The 13,850-nt window shown below is 39.6% G+C and overlaps 1 protein-coding gene and 1 long non-coding RNA gene across 7 annotated transcripts in view; one reads left to right on the plus strand and one right to left on the minus strand.

Moving 5' to 3' along the window:
• Nucleotides 1-1,653: 1,653 nt before the first annotated feature.
• LOC117561254 lies at nt 1,654-3,386 on the plus strand. Its single transcript, XR_004571324.1, has 3 exons — nt 1,654-1,989; nt 2,425-2,583; nt 2,763-3,386. It is a non-coding gene; the product is annotated as an uncharacterized LOC117561254 (long non-coding RNA).
• Nucleotides 3,387-10,074: 6,688 nt separating this feature from the next.
• The window catches only part of LOC117561250 (protein NLRC3-like), a 79,515-nt gene continuing 75,739 nt past the window's right edge, over nt 10,075-13,850 (minus strand). For 4 of the 6 annotated variants that reach the window (XR_004571312.1, XR_004571314.1, XR_004571315.1 and 1 more), the window contains 2 exons: nt 10,642-10,682; nt 10,075-10,338 (listed from right to left, as the gene is read on the minus strand). Coding sequence is in view for 1 of the 6 variants with exons in the window: in XM_034238543.1 (XP_034094434.1) it covers nt 10,337-10,338 (2 nt within the window). In the remaining 5 variants the exon portion in view is untranslated. Of the gene's footprint in view, nt 10,339-10,641; nt 10,683-12,597; nt 13,142-13,850 lie in introns of those variants that run through there. The other 2 variants (XM_034238543.1, XR_004571313.1) reach the window with 2 other exon arrangements.

A 13,850-nucleotide genomic window follows, 5' to 3' on the forward strand; every position in this document is an offset into this window, starting at 1 on the left:
CCCATTGTCTCTCGTGGAGGGAACAATGATAAGTAAGTACTAACTTTGGCTAAATTAATTCCACGTTTGTGTAGTGTGTTGTGCAGCTTGAGTTCTGTGCACTTCGGTAGTGCTAACTATCTTATTGCTCTCCGTGCGGTTTGTTCGTGCTTGGTTGGTTACGGTTAGTAGTTAATGTTAGCTACCTAGCTAGCGGCGCCAGCTGTGTGTCAGTTAACGTTTGTCAGCATTTAATGTTGGCTGGAATGGTAGCTAGTTTACGTCTGCAGATTGTCAACTAATGGAGCCAAGCAATGTCCAGGCCAGGGCTGCACGTAAGCTGGTGCGCAGTTGTCATGAATTAATTAAAAACATTAAAATGACCACCAGCACATCCAAGTGTGATAGGGCTCATGAGTTGCACTTGCACTACCAAACATTTTCACTGTGTAGATATAGTACTCTACAAGCTTTTAGATAAACATGAAATGCATTGTTGGACTTAACATTGTTTAAAAAGTAACCACGTGGTACGTGTTGTGATGACTGTATTTGCTTCCTCTGTCGCGAGTCCGGATCACTCAGTGATGATACTATATACCTACATAATCTGTGGAGTCTCAGCTTTAATCGGATATATTGTATGTGCAGCTACGATAAGTAATAAGGGTACTTTTATCTTGAGTTCTGTGCCAATGTCCGTTAGCATTTTTCGCTCAGGGGTCATTTAGATGCTTCTTATGAGACTTGTGTTTTGTTTTGGTAAAAATGGTTTGTATCGTCAGTTAGCTGAGATTATTTCCGTTAATCTGGTATAACACATTAATAGGTTCTTAAATATTAAGATCCCCTGAGACACAGTATCGTGAAAAAAAAAATGTTACATTACGTTTTTTTTACATTACGTTTTTTATGAATTGAACAACAGAAAAATAATCGTTAGATTAGTCGACTAATCGATCATATAATCGCCCAATTAATCGTTTTCAAAATAATAGTTTCCCCCCAGCACTAATAAATATAATGTATTATTATTATTAGGTTATACACGTATGTGTTGGACATGTGTGGTTGGACTCTGTCTCACAGGCAGGTTGCAGTGTAACATCAGAGGAGACTGGGCCAATTGTACATTCTCAAACTGCACCACTTGTATTCAATAACCGTAAGAAATTAAAAAGTATGAAGTGATTTGTAAATAGGAATACAGATTTGACTTAATGTTTTCATAAATATATTTTTCTCCCTGTTTGTCATGGGACTTATTTTTACCCTCTCAAAGAACCGGAATTGAGAACCAAAAATATCCGGAATCGAAAAGCAGAACCGGAATCGTTAAAATCCAAACTATACCCAACCCTATGTGTGATGCAGTAAAATCTTACCGCTCACTTACGTTAGCGGTGTCATAAAAACCGTGGGAAAATGTAAAATACGATGACGAAGAAGAAGATTCCAGTGGCCCCTATTTTTGTCCATTTTGGACAAGTGAAAAATGTATTCGGACAAGTAAATTGCCAAACTCACTTGTCCATGGACAAGTACTCTCTAAAAACTTTTTCTCACACTGACATTAGCATAAAGCATATTGGTCCACTCATATGTTGATAAGAGTATTAAAAACTTGAAAAATATTCCTCTAAGGAACATTTAGAACAGATAAAAAATGTGCGATTAATCGCGATTAAATATTTTAATCGACTGACAGCCCTAATTTTTACAAACTACACAATTCCTCTCTGATCGTTTGTATTTTTTCTATGAGCAGCGGCGTAAGAGCTTTATCTTAACATCACTAGAATTTGATCACAACAATAGCATGGATACAATTGAGTCCTCTTCTCACTTTCACTTATTTCATAATAACACATTTTGCATTCTGAATCAGGTAAATACAACATCGTAGTTTCTAAATTGTTGTATACGTGATGTTTGATTATTTTTGTTGGTTTGTCGTTCTTGATTTTCAGATTTGCCAAGCAGATTGAAAACCTCCGATGCAGTGGACCTGTAAGTTCTGCTAATTTTGCTCTGAAAAAAGAGGCTTTTTACTTAGGCATTACCGCCTCAAACATGGCTGCCATACTAGGACATCACCACTCCCATGCCTCCATAAGGAATGCCTTTGCACGTTTAAATCTTTTAATGCACTCAAGGTTCACTTATCAACATGGCACACTCTTAAGGATATCGAGAAAGTGAGTGAAACAGCGTTCCACTGTCAGCTATGCGACTTTATAGAGCCTTGCAGTCAAGCAGACTTTTTCACACCTTTTGCGAGAACATTTGAAGTTGAAGCAAAAGGTGACTTGTCCATATCAAGGCTGTAACTTTCAGAGCAATGTATATTCCACCTTTAATTCACACAAAAGCAAAGAACATCAGATGTCTTCCTAATGTGCTGGTTTTCCATCTCCTACCCCACCCCCTTCTCTACTTTTTCAGGTATTTGCCGAATTTAATGGCGTTACCAGTAGGAGCCTTGAGGCAGACTTCTTTGAGGCTCTGGACCAGCACACCCCACGTTTCATCCAACTGTTCAAATCAAAGAAAGGATCGGTTGGACAGAAACTGACAGAGTTGATGCAGAGCATCAACTGGGTGGTAAGTAATATAACTTAGCAACTTTTTGTCACTTGTCATTGATGACGATATGGTACAACTTCAAAAGCCTTCGAAAAATAATTAAAACAACCCCTCAAAAAGATGGAAAAGGCCAACATTGTTCATCTTGTGACTTTGTAATTTAACCTAATCTTTGTCTTCTTTATCTCTATCATTAGACACCAGACGTGACTGAACAGCGCTCTGTTGTCCTCAAAGGGATTGCGATTGTTCTTGGCGACGACTCCAACGATTTCTTCGTTGGAGTCAGTCGGACGGACAACCCCCACCCCCAAAACGAAAACTCTTCGGTTCTCCACGAATTACACAAGTCACCCAAATCAGCTTTAAAAAACCGGGAGGCGCCGAAACGCGCCTAATTTGCATCACTGATATACTGTTAGGTTAGCCAATCTCCATTTAGCAAACACACATTTTAAAAGCTTTTCGCCTGCCGTCTGTCTGCAGACTTGTCAAAGCATTAATTCATGGTTTTTACTAACCGGTATCAGTATGTTGTTACTTCGGCATCATTTTTTAAACGTGTATTACAATTAATTCACGGTCAAATATGTTCATTTTGTTGTAGTTGTCGCCCCCTTGCCAGCGATTCTCTCTCTCTAGTTTAGCATACTCAGCCCGACTCAGCTTGGTTGTTGGCCCGCTAAGAACCTCGATTTTATGGGGCCAGAAAAACTGTGAAATAGTACCCGCTAGCCGGTCCTACGCCAAGTGGCAACCAAAAACGGCACGCTTAAACCGCGCTGTAGTGGAAATGCGCCAGTCTGCACCGAGGCCGGGCCGGAGGGTCACTCCTCAAGCAGCTCCCTGTCCCGCACCGCAAACAGCTAGGAGTATACTGACTGGCGCTCACACGTTGTGAAGTGTAACTTTATACTTTGTTGCAATATATACAACTGAAAACAGGTCACAAGTCACGGCATTAGGCTAAAACAATGACATTAATAATTAAGTTACTCACGTGCTAGTCTTTGTTCAATGCCTTCTAAACAGAACCTCAACTTATACAAAAAGCACTTTTATGCAGTTAAATCAAGTCAGCCCTCGTCTATCTCCGTTTATTAAATGTTGACACTCTTAAGACTACCTCCTGGGCCAAGCTGCAACAGGATTTCGCCACATTATGTCCGCAATAGTTAAGATAGCATTAGCTAACGTTAGCAAACGTTAGCTAATGTTAAGCTAATGCTAATGTCATCTTAACTAGCAAGCATATACACCTTGAGATTAAATACAAACAAGACAGCAAAAACGGTTGGGATGTTAATATGTACTCACCAAAGCAGTGTGCTCAGCAAAATATTCACTGTAATGCTGAGTGCGACAATGAGAATGACCATAGCCGGTGGGGGGACGTCCATCTGCTGCAGGGCTTGTTGCACATGTTCCAGAAAAGTTCCAGAAAGTAACTGAGCGCCAAGTGGTTAAGGAGTGATCTCTGCGCATGTCCTAATGTTGAAAAAAAAATAACCGTGTCCACTACTTAGTTTTTAAAATTAGCTCACATCAATTACATTGAGTTTAGGTAGGTTTTTCGACCACGTATTACAGGTTACTTATTTAAACTGAGTGTTAATAACAAGTTAATACAAAATAAAATAAGTAAGGCTTACTTATTCAATTCTTATGACGATGATTTACACGATGTTAGGTTTTACAGTGTGTCCTATAATATGAATTGGAATTATTTCATACCTGTTTTTCATTTATTCCCTTATTTGTATTTCTTAAATGATCATAATAAAGGGGTGCCTTGGAAATACTTGTTTACATAAATAGTGATTAAACAGTTTGAGACCCACTAATTATTACTTAGACTAAAGTTAGTAACTATCTAAACACTCAGAGAGTCCTTTACCTCACCCGAGCTGAGGTTATCTGAGACTCCCCCACCTTGTTTGTAGAAACAGCTCCTTATGTCCATTTGCTTAGCTAGCTAACCAGATGCTAACAACAACAATCCCCGGTGCCGGTGCGTTCTCTCTCTCTCTCGCATCGCTCACTCACTCACTCACTCACATGCGCTCATGCCACACACAGAGAGCCGAGCTTGAATGACACACAGAGACCCAGAATGACGTGTTGTATCATATTATAATTTCGATGGCTTTATTGTATGATCAGTATGACAGAGGAACAAGATCGTCCGGGTGTTTCTCAATGTCAAGGAAGTCCTTCGTGCGGGAAATTTCGAGGATGCACATGTGTATCCTCCGCGGTCTTAAAATCCCCACAATGCTTTGCGCACGGACCAATTTCCAAAATCTTTGGCGGAAAATGGCTGAAGTGAAGCAGTACACATTTAAATGTAAGTAGGCTATGGCGTAGAAAATCTGCACATGACTTGTGTTTAAAGTTTACTGTCCGTTTGAGTTTTGCCCGTGTGAACGCAAAACCGAACCTTCTGAAAAAGGAAACAATGGAACAAACTGTCGTCTGGTGCGCATCAGAGAAGCGGACTATTAGGTTTGAATGAGACCTTTGAGCGTTTTGCACCTAAATAAATAATTAAAATGACCTTGTTTTGACTTTGCCTCTTTAGTTGATATTTTGTGGTTTATGCTACAATGTGCACCAATATTATGGAACAGTCCTTCGGCGGGACTCGATGACGTGTATCCTTGAAATAGTGGCTCTGGAGGATCCTTCCTTGACATTGAGAAACACCCAGTGTACTGTACGTCTGTCTCTATCTCTCTCTGTCTATGTCTCTCGGTCTATGTCTCTCTCTATTTATTTAGCTAAAAATGGTAATCCAACTTCACTCAGCTATATCATAATGAGACTGCTGGTGTACCAGCTTCAACCAGCAAGGCCATGCTGAGTGTACCAGCTTTCCCATGCTGGTCTTGCTGGTATTACGAGCAATGGTCTGGTGAAGCTTCACAGCAAAAATCAGCATAGACCAGCATGAATTCTATGTTGGTTTTTTCAGCCGGGTGGAGAGAGAAAAATAAATCTAGTTTCAGCTTTTAATGCATTTTACAACTTTAAGGACTTAATGATTCTAATAAGGGCTATAAGATAGTTTATTTCGTTTTTTTTAAAAAGGTATCCGATGATTTACAGACGGTCTCTTTCCCATATACATATTTCTGGGCCGGGTGACGTCGCGGACTGACACGGAAATTGTAGTACCGCCCGTTTGGACATCCATGGTTTGGGACATCCATGGTTTGGACGGTTGGACCATGGATGTATAAAAAGAACGGTTTGGACGCGGCCTTCTTTCCCAGATTTCAGGGATACATCTGATGTATCCTCTGTGGCAGGCGCGCCAGATCATTTTAGAAGTGGGGGGGCCAAAAAAAGTGCGTGTGTATGGCCCAATCCCAAACCACGCCCTACACCTACACACTCCCCCTCCGTGACGGAGTGAACTCCGTGGAGTGACAATGAGGCTCCCTCCTGTCAGATGGAGGGAGTAAATACAGCAGCAAGCTTTGGGACAAACTCCCCTCTCTCCGGCAGAAACAGGAAATGCCGTAACTGTATGTAGGCCTAACAACGGTTTCAAATCAGCATCTCTTTGACAAAAAATGTAAATGAATAACTCAAATAAAACTCCAAACATCTTAATTGTGTTACTTTTTTGTAAAGCTCTTTTAGTTTTAAACCTGATGTTTATAAGCTTCTTAGTTTTTGCAATAGTCTGTAAATATACACAACTTTATAATAAAATGCACACATTTACCTTTTTCTAGACTAAACACAGGTATGATCCTAAGTTAAAAAAAATATGAGGTTATCATGAGGTTGTTAACATCGCAATGTATCACTATCGTTTAGTGGTTTTGCAAAGAACGAACCACTCTCTGTTTTTGTACCATTCTGCGTTGAAGTACCTTCTCTTTGCTCAAATAATCTACTAGCGGTCTCCTTTTTTCCGATAGTTAGCTGTACAGCTTTACCCGCCTCCGGAGATGTGGATGTCAGGAATGTGACCTTCCAGTTGTTAAATTTAAGTTTAGATTGACTGTATTTAGTTCTGCGCTGGTTCTTCTGACATGTTTGCAAGTGTATATATTATTTCTAGGTTAACGGCTGACACACACAGAACAACGTAACAAATAAAGTACCAAATAAATAAATCTAAGCTTTTTATTGGTTGTAATTTACATGGATACATTTGAAGGGTGTGACAATGTCCTATTTGATTGGGTTAAAATGTACATATTCTTCCTGTTATGTCTGCCTGCTTTATTTTACCTAATGCAAAGTGACCTGCTCCATCGAAATCAGTCGCATTGACCCGAAGACACATTTTGATTCCTAGCTTTCTAATGATATCAGGATTGTTGTTTGTACTCCAAATATTAAGCAAAATATGTCACATTATATAATGACTGTTACAGAGTCATCATTTTGAGAAAAAGGCCTTTAAAGTTTTCTCTTCTCTGGAATCCATCATTTCTCATCATCAATCATCATGATTGATTATTAGCGGAGCAAATGATCAAAATACTACGGAGGGAAGATATTTTCGTTTGGATTACTGCACTCACGAGAAACACCGGCTGTTGTTATGCCTGCTGTGACGTTAAGCTACTCCGTTCTCCGCTTGTAATCATGCCGAAGCTTCAAAGTTGTATTTATCATCTGAATTTGCCGAAACAAGTTTAATATTCTGAAAGCCAAGACTTTGCTTATTTGAAATCAGATAAAAACAAACTGTAACGGGCCCTGCCGTGTTATCTATGATTACTCTACACCTTACATTCATAATTTCATCGGGAGGGAGGGGGGGGCGGCGCTGAGGAACAGCAGAGTGGCGAGAGCTGTCATCTTCCCTTTACAAGCTTCAAACATGCCTGTAGCTAGTGAGATTGAATATAACAATCAAAAATAACAAAATATACACAGCTAGATCAGATCACGTTTTAGATGCGACTTTAGAGTAGAGGGGAATTATTGAAACGGGATTTGTACAGTTTTCCACGGCACAGTTTCATGGAAACATATCAGCTTTTGGACGACAGTCAATATGACTGGCGCAGACTGAAAACTCATCTCTTTCGACTCCACCTCGAGCAATAGAATTACTAACAAAGCACTTATATACTAATAAAGGACTGGCTTATCTAAAGCCAGTTGAGTAGCACTTGAAATGTTTGGCTCTATGAAACCTGATGTACTTATATGATTCTGTTTTCTTCAAGGTTGTGTCTTCCTGGTCGAATGTACTTATTGTAAGTCGCTTTGGATAAAAGCGTCAGCTAAATGCAATGTAATATGGATTCAGGAAAGATAGATCAACATATATGGCACTAATGGAATTAAGTGAGGAAATAGCAAACTGCATGGACAATAAAAAACAAGCAGTGGGAATATTTATAGACTTACAAAAAGCATTTGACACCATCACAATATTTTACTGATAAAACTGGAACGGTATGGCATCAGAGGGGTGGGATTAAACTGGGTGAGAGATTATTTAAGCAACAGACAACAATTTGTTGAAATTGGTGAACATAAATCAGAATACATGAACATAAATTGTGGAGTACCTCAGGGGTCCGTGTTGGGTCCAAAGCTGTTCATAATATACATCAACGACATTTGCAGAGTATCAAATATATTGAAATTTATTTTATTTGCAGATGACACTAATATTTTTTGTTCCGGTGACAATTTGAAAGAGCTAATGGAAGTGATAACAGCAGAAATGATTAAAGTAAAACATTGGTTTGACACAAACAAATTATCATTAAATATAAGCAAAACAAAGATTATGTTATTTGGAAAACATAAAACAAATCCACAGATGCAATTAATACTAGATAACACATAGAAAGAGTATATCAAATGAAGTTCCTTGGTGTGGTTTTAGACCACAACATCAGCTGGAAACCTCATATCACTCATGTAAAAGCAAAACTGGCTAAAACTATCGCAATATTGGGAAAAGCCAGATACATTCTGGACTACAACTTATTGTATACTCTATATAACACACTAATATTGCCATATCTGATTTACTGTGTGGAGATTTGGGGAAACACGTACAAAACCAACCTACAGCCGTTATGAACATTACAAAAAAGGGCTATAAGAGTTATGAATAATGTTGGATATCTTGAACACACTAATGTATTATTTTTGAAGTCACACATATTGAAGTTCATTGATCTGGTTAAATTTAAAACGGCACAAATCATGTACAGAGCCAGACATAATCTACTTCCTAGGAAATTAAAAACATTGTTCGTAGACAGAGAGGGTGGGTATAATTTGAGAGGGAAATCTACATTTGAAACAACTCAAGGTCAGAACAACTCTGAGAAGTATGAGTTTAACAATCTGTGGGGTGATTTTATGGAATGGTTTGGAGCAGGAGTTCAAACAAAGCACAAGCATCATTCAGTTTAAAAGGATGTACAGAAACACTTTTTTGGAAAAATATGAGAATGAAGAAAGGTGATTGAAGATGAGAAATGATTGTATATGTATAAATGTAAATGTATGTAGGAATAACTTGCATAATGATTTAAAGGACAATCATTGATCAAGTAACGGGTGGGAATTAATAATCATTTGCTTCCTCCTACTCCTTTCGGACACATATGATTTATTATCATTATTATTAATATGAAGACTTTTTTGTTTTTTTTGTTGAATATACAAATATTACCATGAATGTGGATAAATACTGTATTATAACAATACGGTATTCTGTTTTTCACATTTGTTATTTTTTAATCTGTTCGAAATAAAGACTGAAAAAAATAAAAATAAATCTGCTGCTGCGAAAATGTGGGGCAGGGCTGAAAAGTGTCAATGGCCCCCCCGCTTCCGGCGCCCTTGCTCTGTGGTCTACCATATCCCAGGGTGCAACACACTCTCACTCCCTAAACATCCAGGAGCGACGCTTGGTCAGGGTCCCGTGGCGTGCAGTTGGGACGCGCCGAGGCTACTTCAGCTTCATAAACAGACGCAAAGAGCTTTCAACTGATTGCAATGTATTCCCATCGGCGGCGGTATTTGACGCTCATGGAAGCACCGCACCCGTTTATGTCGGCAGCTCTTAAAGGCAATGTGAGCGTCCATTCCCATTGGATAACGGAGAATTGTACACCCGGAAGTAAGTATTCTCCTTACTGTCGATTGATTTGACAGTGATATCTGCACTACTCATCGACTCAAACACACCAGATTACCTTTGTTAATTAAACGACATTGATTTACAATGCTTTTGTGTTTCATGTATTCTATTATGAGAAGTTTCATCATTGAGACAAAGGAAATCAATCGTGCCATTTAACATCAACAGCAGTAAGCTATAATCATTAAATATCTATTAAAAGAAAGGATACAGAAAAAAATCTAATTCTGAAACTAAGACACAGAAGATAAAATATAGATAAATATAAACAAACACACAATTTAGATTAAGTAATATAATCTAATTGTAGATTAAATCTAGACAGTATTGCAAATACATTAACTGTTAACAGCAATGTAATATACAGTAATTCAAAATGAGATGTTATATATGGCACACAGATGAAATATGTTCATTTGAAGTAAAAGTACGTAAGGCTAAAGTGGCAGCAGTGTTGAGCTCTCCAGTTCTGCACTCATATGTCTGTAGGACGGCAGTAAGCAGAGGTTTGGGTGGAGGATGCTCCTGATCGCCGTTTTGCTTTCTCCAGCACCACGGGGGGTCCAGGTGGATGGCAGCTCTGTCCTACTGATCTGACGTGCACCTTTCAGATCTATTTCTCCAGCATTGTCCTAATCACAGAGAAAGGGAAGAGGAAAAGAAGAATGAATTGATCACATTAAACACAGGGTTGCAAAACTATTATTGCAAAATGTAACTAAGCATTTCAGACGAACAATCCCTAAAGGATTATTTAAAATGATGCACTGTTTTGGTAAAGATATGAAGTGACTGTCACCCCTTTGACAGCACTGCAAAAACAAACATCAAGCAAAAGGCTGATGTCCGTTTGTGATTGTTTTATTATTATGGGATTAGGATAAATTAAAGAGTTTCATATCTGGATGAATGGAGGATATGGTTTCAGTACTCACAGGTCTTCTGGATCGTGGCTCTGATCGTCTTTCCTCTGATCCTGTAGAGATGAACACAATCCAACAGTTTGAGATCCAGTTTAAAATAAGAGTTTGTTCTTTGAGTCAGCTTCAGTCCTGGGGCCTCGTTTATAAAGGGGTATACGCTCAAAAAATGGCGTACGCCAGTTTCTACGCAATGTTTGCGATTTATAAAATACTAACTTGACGGGAAAACGTGCGGGGGTTGAGACGCACAGGCTGCAGTGGAGACGCTGCGCACAGCTGATCGACAGCTGGAACACAAACCACCAAATACGAAAACATAATTCAGATCCAGTCGTCATGACTCCACTCCGGAGGGATTCCCCGATCATTTCTTACAGTCTCTCACCAAGGGGGGGTTTCCTGTCCCCGGTACAAACACACTGCCTGAGGAAGGCTATGTGTATTTTTTTTGTCATTAACCTTTTTCGGACCACTTATTTATTTACTTTGGTGACGATCCGACCTCCATGCTGCTACTCTGGTTCAAACCAAACCAGAACAACACCAACAATATGATTTATCTCGACCTCCCCAAAATAACCAAAATCTGACACGGTGTGAGATGTCTTTTTTAGCTGTTCTGTCGTCATTTCCTGCGATCTTCATGCAGTCAGTCAGAATGAATGGGCGTTTCTTTGACTATTTATAGGCAAATATGGGCGTTACGTGAAGCCCGCAAAAGCTGCACCGCATTTCGAGTCGATTGTGATTTATAAAGGGAAACAGGCGTAGGAAGTGCTGTATGCACTTTCCTCGCCGGTACGCAATGTTTGGTGAATCGGAACATTTCTGTACCTATTTTTTGGATTTCTACTACGTAAGCAACCTTCCCACGTGAATCCTATGCACGGCGTTAGAAATGAGGCCCCTGATCTCATGCTTTACATCCCATCATATCTTCTCTGCAAACACTATGGCTGCTTCTCAGGTCGACTATTTTAATTTCCTCGGTCTCACCGGAAGTTGATTTGCCTGCGCCATCTTGAGTACCGTCCCATGGCTCTTATTTCTGCCGGAGGACCGAGGATCGAGGAGCGATAATGGAGGAGCGATAATGGAGGAACCACCAGACCATCCTCCGATGAAATCCTCAGATACTCGCCCCGCACGATACATGATTTTGTTGTGCAATAAAACAACCCGATGGACACACGATAAAGGAAATGTTCAAATTCGGCTCTGATCGTAGCAACATCGCGCCATTCGTGAGAGCATCTAAGCCATCGTATGACCGTCGGTGGAGTTTCTCAGGCTCCGGCAGCAACTTCGTGAACGGCAACTTCGTAAGGCACTCGTGAGGGCATCTTGTCGAATCGTGTCATCTTCGTGTTATCATCGGTGCCATCAGGCATTCGCCCTCACTCTGATCGGGGTGAATGCCCGATGGCACCGATGATAACAAGACATGCCCTCACGATGGCCTTACGAAGGGCAAAATTGACACACAAATTCAACACGAAAATGAACCTTCTCAAGGTCCTTCGGCAATTTTTTGGCATGCCAAAGATTTTGCCACCGCTCACGAAGTTGCTGCCGGAGCCTGAGAAACTCCACCAGCGATCATACTGTACGATGGCTTAGATGCCCTCACGAATGGCCCGATGTTGCTACAATCACAGCGGAATTTGAACATTTCCTTTATCGTGTGTCCATCGTTTTTTTGTATTGCACAACAAAATCATGTAAATATATTATGTAAATAACCCAATTTGTGTTCTGTGAAACTGAAAAGGATATAATATATTATTTTGAAGGCGAGTTGACAGGAAGTTGTTGTTGCTATGGAAACAACAACATGACGGAGAAAACGTAATATTTTCTACATATAAAGACGGATAAAGTAAAGAACAAAGTCTGAAGATATCAGTACAGTATCATAGTACTGTAACATAATTGTTTTTGTTACTTTCATTGCAGTTGTATGTCTTAAATGTAATGTAAATGTTGCCTTTGTGTGTGGTTCGGGGCCATCTTCGTGCAAAATTCACAATTCCATATTCGTGTGTCCATCGGGTGTCAACTTCGGGACAGTGTGACAGGGGCTTAAGGGAGGGTCTTTCAGTTCCTTGAGTTTGTCCGTTAGCTGTCTCTCCAAAGTCTCCAGATGTCTTTCCTTTTCCTTAGCAGCTCTTCCAAGGCCATTGGGCTTGGAGATGAAGCTTAGTTTTCTTTGTATGCAACTGTGTACTTCTACTCCACTACAGTTCAGAGGTACATGGTGTACTTCTACTCCACTACATGTATTTAATACCTTTAGTTACTTCACAGATGTGGATGAATGATGTGAAATATAATCAAGTGTTAAATCAGACTTTAGTTCCACCTGGAGTAAATCCACAAGCTACCCTGCAGTATACAAAGTCATTCAAACTAGCTGCACCTTTACCAGCTTTGAGAACACTTTCATGATCAATCATTATAAAACATTATAAAACATTTCATATATATTATTCTGAAGTGGAGCCTCAGTGACCTTTGAGATATCACCCTGTAGGGGGGGCTACAACTACAACACAATGAACATATTTAACCGTGATTTAATTGTAATACACGTTTCAAAATGGTAATTGACATGATCGTTTCGGTAGTGACAAAATGGAATGGTAAGCAGGTCAATCCCACCATTTTGAAATAAATGTGTTTTAAAGTCTGAAATTCAGTGTGTTACTTTAAAGGTCTCTTATTATACTATTTTTAGGCATGTATTAAAGGTCTCAGATATATAAAAAAACATGTCTATGAAGTGTTTTTCTCAAAATACCAAACAGATCATGCATTCTAGCCTCATCCCCCTCTATTTCAGCCTGTTACTAAAGTGCTGATTCTGGGTCAGTAGCTTCAAACGTTCACACTTCAACATGAGGCATGTTGTGAGTTAAGATTAAGCAATAAGGTTGAGGGAATATGATACAACCTTGAGAACAAAATACTGTGGTCACTACCGAAACACTGGATGTTTTGTAAAAAATAAAGTATATTGACTTATCAACTAAAATGAAATGATACTGATTGGTTTAATGCAGTGGTTCTCAAACTTTTTCTGTCAGGCCCCCCCTTTGGAGAAGAAAATAAGTCGGGCCCCCCCAACACAAATAGTCAGGCTCAGTGGCGGCGCCAGAGATTTATTTTGGGGGGTGCTGTGGGGTAGCTTGACGTTTCATAGAGGGTGCTCAAACATTTAG

Source organism: Gymnodraco acuticeps, unplaced genomic scaffold (genome assembly GCF_902827175.1).
Source record: "Gymnodraco acuticeps unplaced genomic scaffold, fGymAcu1.1, whole genome shotgun sequence".
Taxonomy (NCBI): Eukaryota; Metazoa; Chordata; class Actinopteri; order Perciformes; family Bathydraconidae; genus Gymnodraco; species Gymnodraco acuticeps.